The following is a 26510-nucleotide window of genomic DNA, read 5'->3' as shown; positions in this document are numbered from 1 at the left end:
AGATGAATTATTTCCTATGCCTTTAAAATCTATGCTCTCTATAATTCCAATTTCTATATAATTGTAGTGGCCAAAAATGAGAGATATTAAATATATCTTGAACTACTCAATTGAGAAGTTTAGTTTATTGTGTTAGGAGTTGATTTAATTTTCCGCACATAAAACATATACATTAACAAATGTAAAAAAAACCATTCTATTAATCACTTATCAGGAAATCATTTAGTATACACTACATATAATTTCTCTGAACACAGCAAAGAGTACAATCAAACAAAATAGGTTCTTCAGTCAAAAGAAATGTTACAAGGTCCATGCAATAAATGTTACTAGGAAGAGAACCCTTTGGGCATTCATTTGGAATTTCATTTTTAACAAAATACACATTTCAAATAAGTTCAGTTGTCGGTTTCCAAGACCACAGGAGATTAGAAATATATCATTAGAGGAAAGGAAAATTGCTGCCATGGAATTGCTGCTGGTAAAAGAAATGAGAAGTGACAGCCAAGGACAAGTGAGGAAAACAGAAAAACTGTATATAAAAATTAAAAATACATAGCATTCTGGGGCCATTTAGCAAAGGGAAGTACTTGAGCATAGTAATATTTACAGCCCTGTATAATAAATTATCTTCAGAATTACAAATTTGAATCAATGATAATGAAAAAAATAGCAATTACTTATATAGCACTTGAGCCAGGCACTCTGGCTCCAAACCCCACGGTTTTAACCCCTACAAGATTATACTGCTTCTCAATAAAAATTTAAATTATGTTTATGTATTAAGGTAAACTTAAGAAAATATTTAAGAACAATGTAATCAATTTTTAAATACAAAATGATTAAATACCCTTAATGATTTAAGCCTGGAAAACATACTTATCAAAAAAGACCCATTTCTGGATAACAATTATTTGTGTTCTACATATATTTACATTAATTTCACTTATAATATTTTTATATTCACTAATATTTACTGCATTATATCATTTAACCCTTCCCTATTAATATGTACCATTATTATCTACATACCGGAGATGAGAAAACTGACATATGGGTTAAGTAATTTGTACAATATCACATAGCTAGTAACTGATAAAGCCAATATTCAATATAGTCTGGCTCCAGAATTCTAGCTTTTATTCAAAGTGCTCTGTGCCACTACAGTGGCAAGGTATACTACATACGGTAATATTTGCAGTGATGTCTCAGGATATACTCTTTAGGAGATTCTGGTAATCCTGGAAACCCAGCTAAAATTCAGAAAAATTTTTAAATATCTTTCAGGATCATTAGGCTGCATGCTTACCAATGTTCCACTTCTAATCCTTCCAGGCATTTGCCTACCCCACTTAAAGTTCTACACGGCTATGTGATTTGCTTTATCAATGGAAATGTAAACAAAAATGATATTTGTTACTTCAAAGTGGAAGCCTTTAAGTTTGCAATTATCCATTTTCTCTGTTTTCCCTTCCCCGATGCCACAGTGACCTGGAGGCTTTGTTAGTGGGTCCTTGACTGATACTAACATGAACCAGCAGTTTCTACTTACTTATAGTGGATATAAATATGAGCAAAAAATAAAACTTTTTTCTATTTTAAGCTACTGAGATATTAGGGTTATTTATTAATAATCATAGGCTTGTCCTCCTGACTAATACATTTAATAAATAGGTTTTTCTGGGAAGTGATGGATAAAAGGGCTATTTTGAGGACTTAATAAAATAGTAACAATTCTGAAGTTTACAAAATGGTTATGTTCCAAAAGTTCATACAGAATCAGTTACTTGGAATTTGGAAGATTTTTTTCCCCCATAGGCTCACCTTATAAAAGGGCCTACAGGGCTTCCCTGGTGGCGCAGTGGTTGGGAGTCTGCCTGCCGATGCAGGGGACATGGGTTCATGCCCCGGTCCGGGAAGATCCCACATGCCGCGGAGCGGCTGGGCCTGTGAGCCATGGCCACTGGGCCTGCGCATCTGGAGCCTGTGCTCCGCAACGGGAGAGGCCACAACAGTGAGAGGCCTTCGTACCGCCAAAAAAAACCAGAAACAAACAAAAACACAAAGGAAGGGCCTACATAAGCTTATTTAACCCATAATTTAAATGAAAAACAACTGAAAATAACAGTGGCATTAAATAATTAAATAAAAAGCATGTGAAATACTTGTAGGTATTCTGAACATGTGTAGACATTTTGAAGCATTTTATAGAAGTTGGAAGGCACTGTTCTAGTATATTTTAATTTCTCTTCAGTATGTACGTTTTCTCCCTTTCCTTAATCCTGGAATATCAGAAGATATTCTCTTTTGTTTACTACACATGACTGTCATTGCTTCCATGATTTGTAAGTGGAAGGCAAAGGAGGAAATAAAGTTATCAAGCAAAAAACATATAAACATTTGATAGCAAGATCAATAAAACTAAAACCTGGTTCTTTGAGAAGATAAACAAAATTGATAAACCATTAGCCAGACTCATCAAGAAAATAGGGAGAAGACTCAAATCAACAGAATTAGAAATGAAAAAGAAGTAACAACTGACACTGCAGAAATACAAAGGATCATGAGAGATTACTACAATCAACTATATGCCAATAAAATGGACAACCTGGAAGAAATGGACAAATCCTAGAAAAGCACAATCTTCTGAGACTGAAACACAAAGAAACAGAAAATATAAACAGACCAATCAGAAGCACTGAAATTGAGACTGTGATTAAAAGTCTTCCAGCAAACAAAAGCCCAGGACCAGAGGGCTTCACAGGTGAATTCTATCAAACATTTAGACAAGAGCTAACACCTATCCTCAAACTCTTCCAAAATATAGCAGAGGGAGGAACACTCCCAATCTCATTCTACAAGGCCACCATCACCCAGATACCAAAACCAGATAAAGATGTCACAAAGAAAGAAAACTACAGGCCAATATCACTGATGAAAATAGATGCAAAAATCCTCAACAAAATACTAGCGAACAGAATCCAACAGCACATTAAAAGGATCATACACCATGATCAACTGGGGTTTATCCCAGGAATGCAAGGATTCTTTAATATATGCAAATCAATCAATGTGATACACCATATTAACAAATTGAAGGAGAAAAACCGTATGACCTCAACAGATGCAGAAAAAGCTTTTGAAAAAATTCAACACCCATTTATGATAAAAACCCTAGAGAAAGTAGGCATAGAAGGAACTTACCTCAACATAATAAAGGCAATATATGACAAACCCACAGCCAACATCATTCTCAATGGTGAAAAACTGAAACCATTCCCACTAAGATCAGGAACAAGACAAGGTTGCCCACTCTCACCACTATTATTCAACATAGTTTTGGAAGTTTTAGCCACAGCAATCAGAGAAGAAAAAGAAATAAAAGGAATCCAAATCAGAAAAGAAGATGTAAAGCTGTCACTATTTGCAGATGACATGATACTATACATAGAGAATCCTAAAGATGCTATCAGAAAACTACTAGAGCTAATCAATGAATTTGGTAAAGTAGTAGGATACAAAATTAATGAACAGAAATTTCTTGCGTTCTTATACAATAAGGATGAAAACTCTGAAAGAGAAATGAAGGAAACACTCCCATTCACCATTGCAACAAAAAGAATAAAACACCTAAGAATAAACTGATCTAAGGAGACAAAAGACCTGTATGCAGAAAACTATAAGACACTGTGAAAGAAATTAAAGATGACACAAGTAGATGGAAAGATATAGCACGTTCTTGGATTGGAAGAATCAACATTGTGAAAATGACTATACTACCCAAAGCAATCTACAGATTCAATGCAATCCCTATCAAACTACCAATGGCATTTTTCACAGAACTAGAGCAAAAAATTTCACAATTTGTATGGAAACACAACAGACCCCGAATAGCCACAGCAATCTTGAGAAAGAAAAATGGAACTGGAGGAATAAGGCTCCCAGACTTCAGACTATACTACAAAGCTACAGTAATCAATAGAGTATGGTACTGGCACAAAAACAGAAATATAGATCAATGGAACAGGATAGAAAGCCCAGAGATAAACCCACACACATATAGTCACCTTATTTTTGATAAAGAAGGCAAGAATATACAATGGAAAAAAGACAGCCTCTGCAATAGTGGTGCTGGGAAAACTGGACAGCTACATGTAAAAGAATGAAGCTAGAACACTCCCTAACACCATACACAAAAATAAACTCAAAATGGATTAAAGACCTAAATATAAGGCCAGACACTATAAAACTCTTAGAGGAAAACATAGGCAGAACACTCTATGACATAAATCACAGCAAGGTCCTTTTTAACCCACCTCCTAGAGGAATGGAAATAAAAACAAAAATAAACAGATGAGACCTAATGAAACTTAAAAGCTTCTGCACAGCAAAGGAAACCATAAACAAGATGAAAAGACAACCCTCAGAATGGGAGAAAATATTTGCAAATGAAGCAACTGACAAAGGATTAATCTCCAAAATTTACAAGCAGCTCATGCAGCTCAGTATCAGAAAAACAAACAACCCAATTGAAAAATGGGCAGAAGACCTAAATAGACATTTCTCTAAAGAAGATACACAGATTGCCAACAAACACATGAAAGGACGCTCTACATCACTAATCATTAAAGAAATGCAAATCAAAACTACGGTGAGGTATCACCTCACACCTCATACCAGTCAGAATGACCATCATCAAATAAATCTACAAACAATAAATGCTGGAGAGGGTGTGGAGAAAAGAGAACCCTCCTGTGCTGTTGGTGGGAATGTAAATTGATACAACCACTATGGAAAACAGTATGGAGGTTCCTTAAAAAACTAAAAATAGAACTACCATATGACCCAGCAATCCCACTACTGGGCATATACGCTGAGAAAACCATAATTCAAAAAGAGTCATGTACCACAATGTTCACTGCAGCTCAATTTACAATAGCCCGGACATGGAAGCAACCTAGGTGTCCATCAACAGATGAATGCATAAAGAAGATGTGGTACATATATACAATGGAATATTACTGGGCCATAAAAAGAAATGAAATTGAGTTATTTGCAGTGAGGTGGATGGACCTAGAGTCTGTCATACAGAGTGAAGTAAGTCAGAATGAGAAAAACAAATACTGTATGCTAACACATATATGTGGAATTAAAAAAAAAAAGTGGTTCTGAAGGACCTAGGGGTAAGACAGGAATAAAGACACAGACCTACTAGAGAATGGCCTTGAGTATATGGTGAGGGGGAAAGGTAAGCTGTGACAAAGTAAGAGAGTGGCATGGACATCTATATACTACCAAACGTAAAATATATAGCTAATGGGAAGCAGCCGCATAGCACAGGGAGATCAGTTCGGTGCTTTGTGACCACCTAGAGGGGTGGGATAGGGAGGATGGGAGGGACACACAGGAGGCAAGAGATATGGGGATATATGTATATGTATAGCTGATTCACTTTGTTATAAAGCAGAAACTAACACAACATTATAAAGCAGTTATACCCCAATAAAGATGTTTAAAAAAAGAAAAATGAACATTTGAAAAAACAAACTGCTTAAATTCAATGGCTTGTGGGCAACAAAAGAGAGGGGGGAAAAAAGAGTATGACATACTAAATCTTTACCTAAACAGGAATGATTTTAGAGTCAACTTAGTAGCTCTCAGATAGATGAAAAGTTTTCATGAGTTTATAAATGAGTATTCGTTCCTCACATGGCATAAGAGCCGAGCCGTTACCAACTTCCTCTTTACTTTTAACAATTATTCAAATCACAATATCTTTTCTTTTTTTTTAATTTATTCTCCACGAAAATTTTTGTGTATATTTTCATGAGGAATGCTACTTAGTCATCATCTTTTACTTGCTATAGAAAGATAAGCCAGGAAGTTACTAAGGCAAGCTAACCATAAACATGTCAACTGAATTATTTTGCTTTCAATCAGTTTTTACAGATCAGCTAAGAACAGAGGTGGAAACTTTTAAGATCTCATCCATTCCTACCTATGTAATGTAAGGTTAGAATAATACTAGCTCTTTACTCTCCCTAGTGTAGCAAAATCTGATGCCCTAGGAATTCATAATATTTCAAAGAAAATAATAAAGCATGACTTTGAAAGAATGAGTGAAAAGGAAGTAAAAAGTTTTCAGTTGCTCTTCCTACTCAGTTTCTTCATTTCTCTACTGCATGAAAATTCCAAGAACATCACTGCTTCTCAGGAACAGCCTAAATTTAACTGTTTTTTTATGTATCTGTTGAAAAATAATCATATTTCTCTGACTGTTATAGCTCACTTAGTGGTTTCCGATTTCCAGTTTTACTCATCTATTGGACAAGTTTCTCTTTTTTTAACTCCTACCTCTCCTGAGCTCTAGACCTATGTTTCCATCTGCTTACTGAACATCTTTGTCTAAGATGTCTCCAACATATCTCAAACTAAATCCATCACTGATGTCCTCAAATTACTTCCTTTACACTTCTCTATTTCTGTTCCTGGCACTAACATTCTAACAGGCATTGAGTTTTTATGAATTCTTTACCATTATCCATATCCAAACAGCAGCCATGTCATATTAAGTCTACCTATGACATGTCTCTTTTGCCCTTTCCTTTTGCCTCATACCTGACATACCACATCTTCCTTAATTCAGGTTTTCTTTACTTCTTGTCCTGCTAACACAACATGCTATTGTTCTCTTCTTTAGACTCTAGTTTTAGTACATCCAGTAGAATGATGCCAGATTAATTTCCCTAGGGCAATACTCTGATTATGGCCCAACTAGCTCAAAAACCTGCAATGATTACTATCATCAACTATATTAAGTATAACACTTAGCACAGCCTTAAACTTCATAATGCCACATAAGCATACGAACCCATTTTTTCAAACTTATCTCCCACTATTTTCTTAGTTATTGTTCCTCATACTGGCCTAGCGCCATCTATGCCTTAGGTAATATTGATCATTTTATCTGAAATATTTTCTACAGCCTCTATTCTTCCTTCCTTTGTAAATATCACCTTGTTAAAAAGACAAATCTGTCAATGTCCATCTCAAATGGCACTTTATGTATGAAGTATCAATGTGGAAACATTCTCTCTTTTGAGTTCCAATATACCTACAGATTGAAAAATATTTCTCTACAGTGCTTAGCATTATGCTCTGCCATAGCAGATTAGCAACATTTTACTGACTTAAACTGAATTAAACTGCACGTATATCACAGGGAAGTAAAAATAAATAAGCTACCTTGTTTGTTAACAGCGATTTAATATCTATAAGAAGGATATTTGTGCTCAGAGAAAGGTAAGTCAGCAACACTTACAGAACATCCACTTCACATTAAATGATAATGATGATGATGTTAGTAATAAAAATGATTATAGCTAACACTTATTAAGAAAATACTATATGTCAGGTACTGTCTAAGCACGTTCATGCAATAGCTCATTTAATCTTCAAAATAACTTAAGTTGGTTATAATTATTATCTTCATTTTACAGATGAGGAAATCAAATCAGAGTTTGGGTAACTTGCCCAACGTGACATGTTTAAAAGGAAAAAGTGACAATTCTAATAAGACAGTCTGACACAAGAAATGAACTCTAGGAGAGATGAAAGAAATATTTTTTGTATTGAATATCTTATATGCCAAAATTTACTACTTGTTAACAAAATATGAAATGAGTACCCTATGAGTAATTTCCCCAAAATCTCTTTTAAATTATTTGTTTCATTAAAGTAGGTGACTGGATACTGAACAAACCAAATAGACTATGAATTGCTTCAGGACAAGGACTTTAGCTTATCATCTTCATACACTAAGAATCTAACCTGATATTCGATATATAATTCTGCTAGATTTATGATAAATAAAGGATCACATAAATTAAATTCAAGGCCCACCAAGTTTACTTTAAAGTTTTCCTGTTTCCTCACTAGATATTAGTATTTCTTTGGTTCCCCAAAAGCAGTTTTTGAAAGTGCTCCTCAATAGAGTTTCTTCTAAAATGCATAATAAAACTCTTGTGTAATATTTGTGGACTGGCCAATGGACCAAATGTTCTTAGACTGACTAACAGACTAAAGGTTTTCCTTTTCTGAGAAAAAAAGTAAGAAATAAATTTCCTTAAAACTTTTTTTAAGGGTACTTGGAGAACTGAAATTTTAAATTATAGTGCTGCCTATCTTAATCATAGTTAACTTAATATTATTATACATAGTAGTTTATTATAGTAGTTAATAAATCCAACTTTGGCAGCAGATATACCTGAGTTTGAATTTGAGCTTTGTCTTTTATCTAACTGTGTAATCCTGGGTAAAGATCTCAGACGGGGATTCTATAATATAATGTAAACAGAGCACACAGCAAAATAACTGTCACAGTAAACATTCAATAAATTTTACTTCTAGTATTGTAAAAAACAAATGATGATGTCAATTAGACTGGATTCGCAGATATTAGATAGCTAAGAATAAACTTAATTTTAACTCATTCCAACTATTCCACTGCTTAAAAATATTTGAATATATGGAGAAAGCTACAAAAAAAAAAAGAATGAAGCTGCAGTGCTAAACAAAGAAACAGAGTCTTAACAGCTGAGTAAAACTTTGCTTTCTCGTTAAGAAAAGCAATGGCATTCCAGGTGGAGGAAAAAAGCAGGTGGACAGGCACTGAGGCATAAAAGAATTTGTTTAGAGAACAGTAAGGGGATCAGTATGGACATAGTATAAAGTGTATGTTGGGGAGTAGCAGGTGCCTATGAAGACAGACACTTAACAGATCAAAAAGCATTTTTACATAGTTTGCTAAGAAGCATTATGCATGAGAAGCATTATGTATGAGCACAGAAGAGTTAGTTCTTGAATCCATCCTCACTATATAGATATCTTGCTAATAGCTGAAAGAAAATAATGTATAAACTGAATCCTCCAATATAATATTTTCTGACACTATATAAAAATGCCCTTTTTTACTTGATGACAAAAAGGCTCCATACATTTGTATATTGGTAAGGAGTATTTTAAAGGTATGGCAGAATATAAGAACTTAAACAATACCTGCTTTTTAAAAAAATGCTGAAGAGAGAGTAATTTTTCATTCTTGCTCCCATAGTAGTATTTTTATATTTTCACTCTGGTTTCATTTTCACAGGGGTAAATGAAGTCAAACAGCTAAAAGTTCCTATTCCATTTCATTCTATACCACCATGGAAATCCTAGCACAGGTCATTTTTCATTCATTCTGCTTATATTTAGGTACCCAATCAAAGAACATATACACAATGATTTTTTTTCAGCAGACTTTTCAAGACAGACTTAAATTTTCTAGTGATGTCGGAAATTCCAAGCAACACTATCGTTAATTTTTAAAAAGCATACCTAAGAGTGCAGTGAGTTTGGGAAGCAGCCCAACTTGTACCATCTTATTCCTCAGTCCTGTGTCAAAGGATAGGTTCAGTAGAAGTCGGAGGGTGATATTCAGCAGATCTTCATGCTCACAAGGTATCATTTTTACCAGTTTTTCAACAATATCCATTTCCACCTATGTAAAGTAATAATACAAATGCAGTCAGGCTCTATTGCACAATACAACAAAACAGATTACAAAGAATTATTTTTTCATTGTTTTTACCCTCATGTATATATTTTTTATAAGTAACTATGTGTTAACTTATTTACTCTCATTTTAATCTGTAAACTTCTCTGAAACCAAACTTTTTTTTTTTTTTTTTTTTTTGTGGTACACGGGCCTCTCACTGTTGTGGCCTCTCCCGTTGCGGAGCACAGGCTCCGGACGCGCAGGCTCAGCGGCCATGGCTCATGGGCCCAGCCGCTCTGCGGCACGTGAGATCCTCCTGGACCGGGGCACAAACGCGTGTCCCCTGCATCGGCAAGCGGACTCTCAACCACTGTGCCACCAGGGAAGCCCCTCTGAAACCAAACGTTTCAGGAGGAAATATATATTTCCAGTTCATCCCTTCCTTCCCTCATTTCATAGCATCAACTGGAAGACAAATTACTTTGGGTTCTTGAAAGCACATTATGGACTCCACCTACTAAGTGCCAGACCCTGTGCTAGATTAAACAAGATTCTGTCTTGGCTTTTAAGGATTCCAGTCTAAAAACACAGCAGAGAAATAAAACAAATAATTTAAATACAATATGATAAAAGTGGAATGCATGAAGCGCTCTAGAAACAATGTAGAAGGAGCTACAAGCTACCTAGAAGAACAGAAAAGACTAAATTCAGAACAAAGTTCTAAACAATGTATAATAATTTGCTCTCTGGTAAAGACACTGGTAATCCAAATAGAAGAAAAATACAGTGGATAGGCATTTATGCATAAAAGAGCTGGTCTGAGGCACTGCAAGTGCTTTGATATAGCCATAGTATAAAGTATATGTTGGGAAGTGGCAGGAGCCTATACAGACAGACGTTGGACAGATCACAAAAAGCTTTTAATGCTCTGCTAAGAAGTTTAACATTATTCCTTAGGCAGTAGAGGGCCTTGAATGATTTTAAGTCCAGAGGGTGATGTGGTCAGACTAGAACCACACATATTTATATAAAGATAAATATAATAAATATAATATATAATAAATAGAATACACACACATATACATATGTATTCATACACACCCAACATACATACATACAAATATACACAAAAATGTGAAAATAAGGGGCACTGTATAGGACAGACTGGAATAGGTAGAGACTGAAGGCAGGCACAAGAATATATTACCTTAGACAGGTGAGACGTGACTAAGGTCTGAATCAAAGAAAGGACAAAGATGTTGAAGAGGAAAAAATAATTTGAGACGTGTTTAGAAGATATGGTCAAAGCGTTTGAATGTGAAGTGAAAAGGAAGCTTTGAAGGTGACTTTCAGGCTTTTGGCTTGGTCAGTGTGTGTTGGGGATCCCCAAGACCACCACCAGGTCCTGCGATTTGCTAGGAGGACTCACAGGACTCAACATATAGTCATATTCATGGTTATGATTTATTACAATAAAAGGATGCAAAGTAAAATCAGAAAAGGGAAAAGGCACATGGGGGCAAAGTCTGAAGGAAGCCAGGTGTAAGCTTCTTAGAACCCTCTCCTCATAGAATCACACAGAACATGCTCCAGCACTGAACTGAGACTGAGACTCGATGTCCAAGGTTTTTATTCGGGGCTGGTCACATAGGAAACCTCTGCCTAGCATAAAATAAAATTCCAAACCCTGAGAAGGAAAGCAGGTGTTTAGCTTAAGCCACACTGCTTGTGTAAAGAGTAAGCTACACGTATGAGTCAGGAAACAGTGAGAACACTCCTGAGTCCAAGTCTCTAGACACCAGCCCAGGGCCAATCTTGAAAGAAGGCCTATGGGAGAGCAATCTCAGGTTCCTTTTCTGCATAGTCAATAAGGTGGATGTAGGTGCCATTAACTAAGATCTTTAAATTGAAAAACAGGTGTAGGACAAGGAGGGCAAAAAATTACTAAAAGTTTTGTCATGTTTGAGATGATATTCAGTGGATATTTGGAAATCTTCAAAAATCAGAAGAGAAGCTGGGCTACGAGTAATAGTTTAAACTCTGTAACAGGGATCAGTGAACTATGGCTAGTGGGGTCTAATCTGGCTTGCCATCTGTCTTCATACAACCCAAGAGCTAAAAATGGTTTCTGACTTTTACACTTTTAAATGGTTGAAAAAAAATGAAAAATATTTCATGACACATGAAAATTATTTGAAATTCAAATTTCAGTTTTCATAAGTAAAGTTTTATTGGAACACAGCCACGTTCATTTGTTTATAAACTGTCTATGGCTGCTATCATGCTACACAGCAGAGATGAGTAGTTGCAACAGAGCCCATATGAAGGGCAGGCCTAAAATACAGATTATTCTAGCCATCTACAGAAAAAGATTGTTGATCCCCACTCTAGAAGATTATGAAATTGCCTCAAGAGAGCTTGTTTTAGGATGAGAAATCAGAGGACAGAACTTACTTGGTAGTGTAAGCCCTGTACTCACATTTCTTAAAGTAATAATCAGAAAAATTTGGTTATAAAAATATCTCCCATCATTGTTACAAAGAAATAGCCAAAAAAGGAGAGAAATTCTATATAACTACATATTTTTCTTGTTCATTACCAAAATATTTATGAATAACCTTGCTCTACTTTTTCTTTTATGGGAGGTCTAAAGCATTTATTTATACCACCCTTCCCATATCTTTATTGTAAATTTTCACTGACCTCATAAAAATCGCATTAATAATTGAGGCCTCAATATATTTTTTTCCTTTCATTCCATGCCAAGGAGTAAACAATTTTTTTTAAATGGTAAATTGACAAACCAACAACAATTTTTCCTTCAGACCTGTATCTATACTCCATGGCCACACTGCAGTCATATCCTAGAGCTCTTTATTAAAAAGTACAAGTCCATCTCCAAAGACTCTTTAACTTTGGTTCTCCCTTTCTCTTAGTTTAGTCTTCCAAGCAGGCTGCAGGATTCATTCGTTAACTTCACACAATAATTTCCACAGAGGCCAGGGACAAATATTTGTCACATGTATGTAAAACTGTAATTCTTACAGTAGCTTCTTTGATTACAGTGTATAACTTCTTTTCCAGCTTTATTTATTTATCCATTCAAAAAATATTTCTTAATTTAAGCCCTGGGTATATTTTGGTGAACAAGAAAGAAATGGTTCCTGTCTTCATGGAGCTTATATTCTAGAGAGCATGAAATACAGTTAAAAAACCAAAACAACCGTCTCACACACAATTATACAGTTATCTAATTGTAACTGTATAAATTGTGATATTATATGTGAGAAATAAACAGAGTACCATGAGAGAATATAAGGAGTAAACCTGATATAATCTCAGTGTGAGGAGCTGTCAAGGAAGGCTTCTCTGAGGAAGAACAACGTACTGGATGAACAGAAATTAGCTAACGTTAATTGAAGAGGCAGAGGAAAGAGCTGTCTAGATGGAAAAAACAGCAGTGTACAAAGGCCCCGAAGTAACATGGAAAATATAACATTCGAGAAGCTCTTTAAAAACTGTCATTCTGACTACAAAGTAGAGAATATATTGGAAGAAGGCGAAAACAGAAGTAGTCAGATTAACTAAAATGCCATGCAATTAGTCAGATAGAGGCATTAGTGATTAAGAAAAGTAAGCAGAATCTCAAACTTCCTCTAAGGATGTAAAAATCTGGAAAGGATATGGTTCCCACTCTAACTGCAAGAAAAATCCAAATACAAAATCATAACTTAAAAAAAAAAACCCAGAGAGCTGAGGTTGCACGGAAATCAAAAAAACCAGAGAGCTGAGGTTGCCTGAAATATAAGGAAAATAGGCACCCCCAAGGAGATAAGGGTCATGAGCACTGGTTTATATGGAGCAGAGCACTGGAGAGAAAGCTGCCACAGAAGTTGCTAGGAAGACTGCACAAAAACTTTTAAACAAGTAGCTAAAGGCCAAATGTGAAGTAGCCTGAGACTGTAGAACTCTGAAGCTACAGATGTTCAGGGAGTTTGCAACCACTTGCAAGCTCTTTTCCAAGGACCTTATCAGAGGGTCACAAGAAAAACTGGGGATAGGACAGGAGATGGAAGAAAACTTCCCCTCAGTGGCATGGGTCTGGGGCACAGCTGCCACGGGGGAGAAGGCATAAAATCCTGTCTGGATCTTTTTCTCCCATTTCCCCTAAAAAAAAAAAAAAAGAAAGAAAAAGACTTAAGCCTCTTGGGGAAGTATGGCAAATCCTGTCACATCTGAAGCATAGGTGAAGACCCACTGCAGCTGGGGCAAGGAAACAGAGAAAAATTCCTGAGAGGTGTTGACAGGATGACTTAGGAAGCCCCATTGCTGAAAACCATGGACACAGGATAAGCCTAAGACCAGCCTGAAACTAAATTAGAACAATGGAAAAAGTCTCTTTTCTTAACCCCTCCCTGCCCCTGGCACCAGATTAGCAAAAGCCAAGTGACAAATAACAGCAGTATATTACTGGGGGAGAGTTAAAATGAGGAGAAAGCCTCTTTGAGTCACAGGCACGCTAGGAAAGCCTGAAATAGAGGGTGGAACATGAACAATGAGAAAAATCCTCTGACCATCAATACTCTACCAAAGACAAAGAAACGCTAGATGAATTTGAAGCTAATGGTGCCTGGAGGATAACCAAATATAGCTAAACTCTTGACAAAAATGACTTAATCCCCCCCTACATTAAAGACCTAAAATAAAGGTCTGTCCATTTCCATACATAAATAATATTTATCTCACTCTACTAATCTACACATAATATCTAGCTTTCAACAAAAAATTATGATACATGAAAGAGCAAGAAAATAACCCATTGATAAGAGATAAGGCAATCAACAGAACCAGATTCAGATATGACTTGTATAATTACTAGACAGAGAATTTAAAATAACTATGATTAATATGTTAGAGGCTCTATTGGAAAAGATGAAAAACACATGTAAACACAGATAATCTCACAGAAAAAAATGATACCAAAAGAATTAAATTTTAAAACACACAACACACATAATACGAAGATGAAGGAAAACTTCAAAGGGCTCATTAGTAGACTTGATATAGCTAATGCCAGGATTAGTAAACCCAGAGGTAGGTCAATAGAAATTTTCCAAACTGAACCCCACCCCACCCCCCAAAAAAATAAAAATGAGAAGAACAAAACACAGCAACACAGCATTCAAGAGCCATGAGACAATACCAAATGGATTAACATGTGTAACTGGAAGCCAGTAGAAGAGAGGCAGAAAGAGACAAAAGGAATACCTGAAAAGATAATGGCTAAGGATTTTCCAAGAACAATGAAGGACATCAAAAACACAGATACATGCTCAAAGAACCCCAAGTAGAATACAACACACACATGCACTTGTGTGCCTGGCCATATTCAACCTTCGAAAATCAAAGATAAAATCTTGGAAGCAGGCAGAAAATAAAAGACTCACTATATATAGAGGACAAAAGATAAGAATGACATCAGACTTTTTATCAAAAACTATGCAACCCAGAAAACAATGCAGAGATATTTATGAAGTATGTCAACTTAGAATTCTATATTCAGTGAAAATATCCTCCCAAAATCAAATATGAAACCAAAAGCTGGTTCTTTGAAAATATTAATAATACTGATAAACCACTAACGTATTAAAAAAGAGAGAGAAAGAGAGAAAAACAAATTACCAATATCAGTAATGCAACAGAAAAAGTCACTTCAGACCTTTGGACTCTGAAGATATAAGAAGGAAAAAGTACAAAAAATTTTACACCTATACATTTGACAACACTGATGAAATGGAAAAACTACTTGAAAGATACAAACTGCAAAGCTACCACTCAAAAATAAACAGATAACCTGAATAGTCTTATAGGTATTAAAGAAATTCAAAGAAAGAAAACTCTACCTCCAGATGACTTTTTTACTGGTGAATTCTATTAAACAATTAAGTAGAAATAACACCAATTCTACACAAACCCTTCCAAAAAAATTGAAGAGGGAATACTTCCCAACTCATTCTATGAGGTCAGACTTACCCTAATAGTAAAACCAGACCAAGGCATCATAAGGAAACTATAAACTAGTAATCCCTCATAAACACAGACACAAAAATTTTTAACAATATATTAGCTAATCAAATCTAGCAATATATAAAAAGGCAATATATCATGACCAAGTTGTGTTTACCTGCTGAATGCAAGAATGGCTTAACATTTGAAAGTCAACCAATACAATTCACTACATTAACAGTCTAAAGAAGAAATACCATGTGATTATCTCAATTGATGCAGAAAAGGCATTTGACAGAATCCAACTACCATTCCTGATAAAAATTCTCAGCAAACTAGAACAGAACTTACTTAAACCAATGAAGTATCTATAAAAAAAACTATATTAAATTACACTTAATAGTAAAAGACATTGTTTTCTTCCTAAAACCAGTAACAAGGCTGGGATGTCAAGTCACAGCATTCCTTTTTAACATCATACTAGAGGGCCTAGCCAGTACAGTAAGACCAAAAAAAAGGCAAAAGAAAAGAAATAAAAAGTATATAGCTAAGAATAGACAAAATAAAACTTTCTATTTACAAGTAATATAATTGTCTACTTAGAAAATCCCAAGTAAAAAAATGAATTTAGCAAGGTCACAGGACATAAGGTCAATATACAAAATTCAACTGTATATCTATGTACTATCATTCAACAACAGGAAACTGATTCTTTTTTAAAAGCTACCATTACAATGGTAGAACACTTAAGTATAAATCTAACAAAATATGTGCAAAATACATATGCTTAAAACTATGAAATGATGAAAGAAATCAAGAAACACCTAAATAAATGGAGAGTTATACCATGTTCATGTATCGGAAACTTCAATACGGTCAATATACTGTATCCTGCCAATAGATTCAATGCAATCTTAATCAAGATTCCAGGATATTTTGTTAAAGAAATAGACTAGTTGATTCTAAATATATGGAAAGATAAAGAATTTGAAATAGCCTGAATAATTCTGAAAAACAGCAACAACATTTGAGGGTTCACACTACCTTATTTCAAGATTATAAAGCTACAGTAATCACGACAAAAATGTATCAGCGAAAGCATAGAAACATAGGTTAATGGAACAGAAAAGAGTCCAAAAATAAAACCACACATACATAGCCAACTGATTTTCAACAAAAACAGTACAAAGGCAATTTCAATATGGTGCAAAGGCAATTCAGTGGAGAAAGTATAGTCTCTTCAACAAATGGTGCAGGAACAATTGGAAATCCATATTCAAAACATGGATATTGATCTATACATTGCACCATCTGCAAAATTCACTAAAAATGGATGGATCACAGACTAAAACAAAAACAACAACACCACAAACCCTACAAAACTCCTCGAAAAACACACAGGAAGAAATCTTTGTGACCTTGAGTTAAGAAAAGATTTCAAAAAAACAAAAAAAAAAAACAAAAAAAAAGAAAAGATTTCTTAGATATAACACCAAAATACAATCTATTAAAATTTTTTTTGATATACTTGATTTCATAACAATTAAAACCTTTTGCTCTTCATGGAAAATGAAAACACAAGCCACAGAAAAGTAGTAAATACTTGGAAACATAACTGATAAAAGACATATTCAAAATACAAAAACAAGTCTCAAAACTTAATAAGAAAATAAGCAACCCAAGGAATATATATCCTCTCTGTTGTTCTTAAATTCATATTCTAATATGACTTATTCCCTTTTAATCATATTGTATTTACATAAAAAATATGAAAACTCAATTTAAATAATTAATTGAAAGATTTTTTATGCAAAGTAAACTTCCTTTAAAATATATAACTCTAAAAAGCAAGGTCAGTATTAGTTCATTATAACAGTAAAATGAACACTTTATTTAAATAAATAATACAACCTCACAAATGGATCAGTCATCCCTCCCCTCCATCCCTCTTAAATAAAAATGCCACAGGCTTCATCTGTTACTAATTATATTAAGTAATATTTTTCTTTCAAAACAGCAACAGTACACACTGGTGGTTATGGCAAACTTAATAAAGTAACTTGGAGAGTTTTTTTTTTTTTAATTTGTATTTCCATTGCAAAGAATGGAATGTAAAACATGTAGCCCAATCAGATAGTTAAACACTAGACACAGTCTTCTAATCATGTTTCTGGCTGATAAAAGCCCAATGCCCAAAGCTAAATTTAGTCATTGTCTCAACATGCAAAACCCTCTTAATTTTATGTCTCTAAAATGGAGTTTATAGTTAATTAGTACTTTTATTAAAAGTTCTCTACAAAGTGACAGTTTATCAAACTGACAAGCAAATTTATTTCAACCTTTAAGTAATTATTTTTCAGTGTTTCTGAAAGCCAACATTTAAAAATTGCTTATACTTAGTCTTGCTAAAAATCTTTTTTAAAAAAAACAATATAAAATAAAAACAAAAATAAATTTTGCCTTGGAGGCAGAGAAAAGGAGTAGGAAGCCGAATCCTGGAGATATTTCCTTGAGCAAATTACTTAACCTCTCTAATCCTCTGTTACTTCATCTGTAAAACTAGGAGTTAATCTACAAAATGTAAACATAGAGATAAGGTCCAGCTGAGCTCTAAAAATCCTAATTCTATACAACACCCTTAAATAAAATGAATTCTTTTCCACAATAAAAGATGAAATTCATAACATCTACCCTAAAAACCCTGCCAATCAAATTATTCTTATGACCTTGGATGAATTACCTTTTCTGAACCTGTTTTTCCTCCCCAATAAAAACTGAGGTTTGATGAGACAATTTATATTCTATTTTCTGAATCTATGATTTTACCAGAAAATAATTTTTAATTATGTACCTGAGATCAGTTTTGACAGAATAAACACATAAGAAGAGTATTATCTAAATACAAATCTAAGCAATGCACAGTAGACACATGCTTATGGCAAATCAATTTGAATTTTGCAAACCTAATAAAGGTGAACTTATTCTAAACACATAAATGGAAGAATATATTTCAACTTACAGCAAGGAGAAGCGACTACTTAGCCACACTCTAACTATACTCAGGAGTATATATATCACCATGTCATATTATTCTTGAATATAAGATTGATAAAAACAAAAACATGTTTTTGATTAAGTAAATTCAATCTTAAAAGAGTATCAGACACAGTGATCATCAATAATCATCAAAACTAATGATGAAAATGACACATACTAAATATCTGTGGATAAAATAAAATTTCATGTATTCCAAGTATCAGAATTCAAGGCACTTATTAAATCTAATTAATCAGTCTCAGGTTTTCAAAGAGCATGCCATATTGTTCAATAAGCATAAGCTACTTCCTAGCTCATTAGATTTTAAAAGAAGGAAAAAGAACAGGTAGAAATACTATATATTTAGACTATCTGAAGGAGAATCCACTTATACCAATAATACACAGTCACATAATGACTTGTATTAACATGCAGTTCTAAAATAGTTTCCAATGGAGTTAAAGCCAATGATCCAATAATTCCATTTTGAGAAATCTATCCTAAGAAAATAAACAGAAATACAGACAAAGATGCATGTACAAATGTGTCCACTGAAGTCTTATTTATAATAGCTAAAATTATGAACAACTTAAGTATCTGAAGGCAAGGTATGGTTAATGTATGATCTATTTAATATAACACTGTGCTTACAAAGACTTTTTAATGACATGGAAAAAAGCAGATTTTTTTATTCCATCTCTCTATATTTCTATATTATACATATTTTTCAGCTGGAGAAATAATATACGATCAATTTGTACTATTTCTCAAAGACAACTGCATCAACACAATGTAAGATGGCAAATAGGAACCTACTGTAATGATTCAAACAAGAAATGAAGAGTGTATAAATAAAGAGGGCATGAACTAACACAATGGCACTGGGAATAGAAAGAACAGATAGCTTCAAGAGATACTTAAGCAGAATCAACAGGTTGCAGCTACCAATTGGAATAATAAATGAGAAACAGATTGGGCTAAACTGTAATTCCACACAATAATACCAGAAATGCAGGAGAAAAGTACCTTAGGGGAAAATAATAAGGCCAGATGACTCTGAAACACAATCTAAAGTTAAAATTACTTTCTATATATTATGTTTAATATGGAAAGATTCATTCTGTACAATATATTAGGAAAATATTTTTATCCAGAAAACTTTAATTATCTGGATAATTAACTAATATGAAATATATTTCTTAATGAAGCCACTTAAGTGAGTTACTGCCATTGTAAAATTTTCATTTAGAATTATCTCAGTAGGGGGATAATGTGTTTACTTTTTATCAAAATATTCTAACTCAAAAATGGTGAACATGGGCTGTTTCAATGTAAGTTACCATATCATTTTTATTCTCCATAAAAATGCTGAGTTTCTTCAAAAATGACACAACTAGAATAAGCAGCTCAAAATTGTCCCGATCAAGAGCCTTCACCAGCATGTGAACTATGTTCTTGTTCCTCATCTTCAGCTCTGTACGTGTATCCTCAGCAAGATTCAGAAGCAAATAAAGAGCAACTAGGAAAGTAAAATAAATGAGAGTTAAATAACTGGCATATTGAATGAACAATTTAATAAATCATTTCTACCCATTAAAGTAACAGATGTAGAAGATAGTATATTATCTTGAAAATTTTAACTAGTTAATTTATTCATTAGAAAACTATTATTATTGATATATATGCTATATGAAACAAAACATATATAAAATAATATTCTTATGATGCTGAGAAAGACACAATAACCAAAATAAGTCAATGATTCCTACCCTCTTGGAGCTAAGAGGTTAATTGTAATCAAATGTCAATTCAACGTATATGTTAGCAAATAATAAAACAGGCAAGCATGTAGAAAACAAGGTAAAATTTCAACAATTAGGGGCTGCTGTGCTAAAAAATGTAGAGTACAGCTAGAGCTGAATTTAAGGATACTAAAACCTATTTTTCATATTCAAAATGAGTTTTTGATAGTCTACAGAAAACGGCCATATGAAATTCAGTAAAATAACTGTTACACTAACCAAAGTTGAGGCCACTGTCTACTAGTTCTAAGTAAAATTTCTTTTAGATACTGGTAATAAAAATGCTTACATTTTCACAAGAAACTCATTTAATTGTTCCCTTTTGACAATGAGATTATGTAACAGATAATGTTTTCCATTTGGCCTTGACTGACAGGAAGCTTCAGAGTTAAACCTGAAAGTTTTCTGTCAGAATTACATAGAATATTATGGCCAATATAGTTTTTTTGCTCTCCTATTGTCTTGATTTTGCTCAATTTTTTTAGTATTTCATTTTATGTACTCTTATAAACCATCTCTAAACCTTTATGAAAAATATATATGCATACATATAAACTTTTATTTAACAAATATTTGAAATGGAAAAGCAATCCTCACTAATTAAGTACCTACTATATGCCAGGCACTGTACTAGTTGATATATAAACAGTAACCCATTTTAAGACAATTTTACGAGGCAAGAAATACTATAAAAATTTTTACAGATGGGGAACCCCAGATTCAGAGAAGTTAAATACCTTGCCCTAGCCACACAGCAAGAAAACCCACCAGAAACCAAAGCTCACACATTTACACTATTGCACCATGCTGACTTTCCATGCAAGGCACTAATAAAAGGTTTTAAAGTTGTGTTGGAAAAGCATATAGTAGACTTCTTCTTGCAACCAAGACAGATGTAGTGGGTTGAATAGTGTTCTCCTCAAATTTCCATCCACCCAGAACCTAGGAATTCGAAGTAATTTGGAAACAGGGTCTTTGCAGATGTAACTAGTTAGGATGAGGTCATAATAGATTAACGTAGTCCTTGAAACCAATGACTGGGGTCCTCATAAGAAGAGAGGACATAACTGACAGATGCAGTGGGAAGGCCATGTGAAGATGTGGGCAGAGAATGAACAGATGCAGCCACAGCCAAGAAACACGAAGGACTGCCAGAAGCCACCAAATGCTAGGAAGAGCCGAGGAAAGATTCTTCTCTAGAGTCTTCAGGGGCAGCATGGTCCTGCTGAAATCTTGATTTTGGCTTTCTAGCCTCCAGAACTGTGAAATTTCTATTGTTTTAAATCACCCAGTTTGCAGTACTTTGTTTTGGCAACTCTGGGAAATTAATACATAAGAGGAGCAGGGACCAGATTGGAAACCCTCACCAGAAACAATAACAACAACAACAAAAAGACTAAAATAAGGGTTTTCAGGACACTGAGCACCAGATGATGACGGATAGTTATCCCAGAGAGATAAGAAACAAATGACCTGGCCCATGATTGGCCCAGAATACTGTCTTGAGAGATTCCAGGTCATGAAACAGATAAGGAAAAATCCCAGAAGAACCCCAAATGTATCATAAGGTTTATAACAGATATATATATATATATATATATAAAAACCTCATGGTAACGACAAACCAAAAATCTATAATAGATAACACACACAAAAAAGACAAAGGAATCCAAACATAACACTAAAGGTAGACATCAAATCACAAGGGAAGAGAGCAAAAGAAGGGACTATAAAAGGACTGTTAAAAAAAAAAAACCCTAAACAATGAACAAAATAGCAAAAAGTACATACGTATCAATATACTTTAAGTGTAAATGGACTAAAAGCTCCAATCAAGGCACAGAGTGGCTGACTGGATACAAAAACAAGACCCATGCATATGGTGCCTATAAGAGAATCACTTCAGATCTAAAGCCACAAACCGACTGAAAATGAGAGGATGTTAAAAGGTATTCCATGCAAATGGAAACAAAAAGAAAAATGGGGTAGCAATACTTATATCAGACAAATAGACTTTAAACCAAAGACTGTAACTAGAGAAAAAGAAGGACATTACATAATGATAAAGGGATCACTCCAAAAAGAAAATACAACAATTTAAAATATATATATACGTGGAAACAAAAAGACCCCGAATAGCCAAAACAATATCTCCAGCTTTGTTCTTTACAAAGAACAGAGCTGGAGATACCACGCTCTCTGATTTCAAACTATACTACAAAGCCACAGTAATCAAAACAGTATGGTATGGCACAAAAAGAGACACATAGATCAATGGAACAGAATAGAGAGTACAGGAATAAACTCACATTTACATGGTCAATCTACAACAATGGAGGCAAGAATATACAATGGCTAAAAGACAGCTTCTTCAATAAATAGTGTTGGGAAAATTAGACAGCTACATGCAAAAGAATGAAACTGGACGACTACTTTTTCACATCATATACAAAAATAAACTCAAAATGGATTAAAGCCTTAAACGTAAGACCTGAAGCCATAAAACTCCTAGAAGAAAACATAGGCAGTATGCTCTCTGACATCAACCTTAGCAATAATTTTTCTCCTCAGGCAAGGGAAACAAAAGTAAATCAAACAAATTGGACTACATCAAACTAAAAAACTTTTACACAGCAAAGGAAGCTAGCTATCAACAAAATGAAAAAGCAGCCTACAGAATGAGAGAAGATATTGCATATGATATATCCAATAAGGGGTTAATATCCAAAATACACAAAGAACTCACACAACTCAACATCGAAAAATCAAACAACTCAATTAAAAAATGGGCAGAGGATCCGAATAGAAATTTTTCCAAAGAAGACGTACAGATGGCCAACAGACACATGAAAATGCTCAACATCACTAATCATCAAATGCAAATCAATACTACCCTGAGATAACACCTCACACCTGTCAGAATGGCTATTATCAAAAAGACAAGAGATAGGGCTTCCCTGGTGGCACAGTGGTTGAGAATCTGCCTGCTAATGCAGGGGACACGGGTTTGAGCCCTGGTCTGGGAGGATCCCACATGCCACGGAGCAACTAGGCCCATGAGCCACAACTACTGAGCCTGCGCGTCTGGAGCCTGTGCTCCGCAACAAGAAAGGCTGCGACAGTGAGAGGCCCATGCACCACGATGAAGAGTGGCCCCCGCTTGCCACAACTAGAGAAAGCCTTCGCACAGAAATGAAAACCCAACACAGCAAAAATAAATAAATTAATAAACTCCTACCCCCAACATCTTCTTTAAAAATAAAAAAAAAGACAAGAGATAAATGCTGGCAAAATGTGGAGAAAAGGCAACCCTTGGTGTACTGCTGACAGGAATATAAACTGGTACAGCCACTCTGGAAAACAGTATGGTGGTTCCTCAAAAAGTTAAAAACAGAACTACCATATGACCCAGCAATCCTACTTCTGGGTATATATCCAAAGGAAATAAAACCATGATCTCAAAGAGATATCTGCACCCCCATGTTCACTCCAGCATTATTCATAATAGTTAAGATGTGGAAGCAACCTAAGTGTCTATACATGGATGAATGGATAATGTAGATGTGATGTATAATTTATATAAAATATTATATAAAATATATAACATATATTACTTATACATTATATATAATATATATAAAATAGAACATTACTTGTTTATTAAAAAGGACGATATTCTGACATTTGCCACAATAAAGATGGATCTTGAGGGCATTATGCTAAATGAAATAAGTCAGATGGAGGAAGACAAATGCTATATGTTCTCACTTATATGCTTATATGTGGAATCTAAAAACGCTGAGCTCACAGAAACAAGGAGTAGATTGATGGCTACCAGACACTGGGTTGTGGGGGAAATGGGGAGATGGTGGTCAAAGAGTACAAACTTTCAGTTATAAGATGAGTAAGTTCCAGGATCTAATATACAGCGTGGTGACTACAGGTAAAAATACTGTACTGTATACTTGAATGGTGCTATGACAGATCTTAAATGTTCTCACCATAACAACAACAAAATGGTAATTATGTGAGGAGAAGGATTTGTTAAGTAATCTTATTGTGGTAAACATTCTGGAACATATACTTGTATCAAACCATTACACTGTATACCTTAAACTTACACAGTGCTATATATCAATTATATCTCAATAAAGCTGGGGGAAAAAATCAATAGTCAGCTACAGAGCAGGAATTGAATGCACACTTAAAAGTCCCACATCATTCTTACTCACGACATAAGATTTTGCATCCTATCAATGACTGAGAAACCATACTATTGAACTGTTAAATCTCTCAACAAACCCCAGAAAGAGGAGACTATTTTTTATTAAAGAGAAATATTTTGAAAAGTTTTTCATCAATTTCCTAGGAAAGCAACAAAATTGTCACCATATAAGATACATATAGCAGGGTTTGAGAGACAAGATTCTTATTATTGAAAAGGTCATACATTGGATTAAAAAATCCTTTCTGATTAATACAATTTCAAGAATGTAATTTATACATTTAAGAGCTGAATGGGGCTTTTTGGTAGAAAGATAGTGGAGTGAAATTTAAAACATCATTATCAATGCTAAAGACAGAAGATTCTGTAGTACATTAAAATTCACAGAACTTTCAATTAGTCTGGTATTAGCTTTATTTATCTGACAAAAATAGAACAAGCTGAATGTGTAGTAAGAACTTTGTTGCATTCTCATTGCTTAGGTATTCATACCTCGTAAGAGCTGTTCCTGTTTTACCACAAGTCCCTGGTATTTTTTAAAGGTTTTTTCATAATCTTTTCTCAAGGTTTGGTTTTCAGGGTCTTCATCAAGTAAACAAGTTAAGGATCATCCATATTCATTGAAGCAAAGAAAACCTAATGAAAAATACTATGAAGAACAGTGCTAATAAATTTTATGTGCAATTTTATCCAGTTATTTTCTGTAACCAATAGTTTAATTAAAATATTATTCCCTGCACAATTGTGTTATAACAAATCTTCTTAACCAAGTGCTCGAGCATGTGCTTGCAGACCTTGGGTGAACACATGTTTAGGCTTCACCAAGTACTTGAATCCTCAGAAATTGTAGGTAAATATTTTAGGTATGTGCACAAGTCTCTAACTTTCACCAGATTAAAAAATAGGTCCATGAATCAAAAAGGTTATAGCCTTAAAGAATGATTTAGTTAATAAGAATAGTGAATTCCACTTCAGACAGATGTCTAGTATATTGAAAGGACGTTGATTATATCTAAAGCTTTTTAGCACCCTCTTCAGACTACATACAAAAAGAGAAATATCCCAAAGTTAGAGAAAAACAAAATTTAAAAATTATATCTTATAGCCCCAAATAGTCCCTTGGACACCTGCAGAAATAACCAATTACTTCAGTATGACTTCAGGATCCCCAAGCGCTCAAAAACATCCCCCTTGTTGAATGTTACTTGCATCACAACACAAGGAAACTTAAGACTTAATAAAATAGAAATATTTTAGGAGAAATGGCCAAAATTCTGATAGGTCATTTTTATATTCCTTCAATTATTGTAATCCATTGATTCTGAGACACATTTTTTGCACATCTTAACATCTCCAGAATTTGAATATATCTTATAATCCATGATATGTCATAGTTTTAATTGGAAGCATCTTTCTCCTTTTGTAGTGGTTCATAAATAATGGTGTATCTTACATTCAATGGTGTCTAATATTTATAAGAATATGATATGTCCTAAAAGATCAGTTCTTGTCACCAAGCAATCACAAAGTATAAATTAATGATTGCTAAAAGTCCCATTAGTGGTTCTCTCTGTATCCTGCCCCCTCCTTAGTTTCAATGAATTTTAGGTATATTCAGGAAACTTGGGACTCAAGAAATGACCTGAAGTCTCCAGGATTATTGAGTTGTCCACATGGTTTAAGTCAACACCAATCTAGATGTCGGAAGCTTACAGCACACACAGAAAATGTCTAAACCTATAAAGATCCTAATTAAGAAAAGTCAAATCTGTGTGTGTGTGTGAGGGTGTATTTTTATAGTGCCTTGTGTATTCCACGAAGGGGAGGTAGAAAACATGAGATATTGGGCACAACAGAAATAATATTTTTACTTTTTAAAAGAGATCAATAAATATTGGGTTCA

At 34.2% G+C, this 26510-nt stretch overlaps 1 protein-coding gene across 2 annotated transcripts in view; it reads right to left on the bottom strand.

Annotated features, from left to right (window-relative positions):
• The window catches only part of KIFAP3 (kinesin associated protein 3), a 155737-nt gene that overhangs the window by 87968 nt on the left and 41259 nt on the right, over positions 1 to 26510 (bottom strand). For both annotated transcript variants that reach the window (XM_079922205.1, XM_079922204.1), the window contains exons 8-10: positions 25100 to 25198; positions 19921 to 20099; positions 9379 to 9541 (exon numbers count right to left, since the gene is read on the bottom strand). In XM_079922205.1, the coding sequence (XP_079778331.1) occupies positions 9379 to 9541; positions 19921 to 20099; positions 25100 to 25198 (441 nt within the window). The remainder of the gene's footprint in view (positions 1 to 9378; positions 9542 to 19920; positions 20100 to 25099; positions 25199 to 26510) is intronic.

Source organism: Stenella coeruleoalba (assembly GCF_951394435.1).
Source record: "Stenella coeruleoalba genome assembly, chromosome: 1".
Lineage (NCBI taxonomy): Eukaryota > Metazoa > Chordata > Mammalia > Artiodactyla > Delphinidae > Stenella > Stenella coeruleoalba.
The sequence above is the reverse complement of the archived record's forward strand: the minus strand, read 5'-3'. Positions and strand labels throughout refer to the sequence as shown.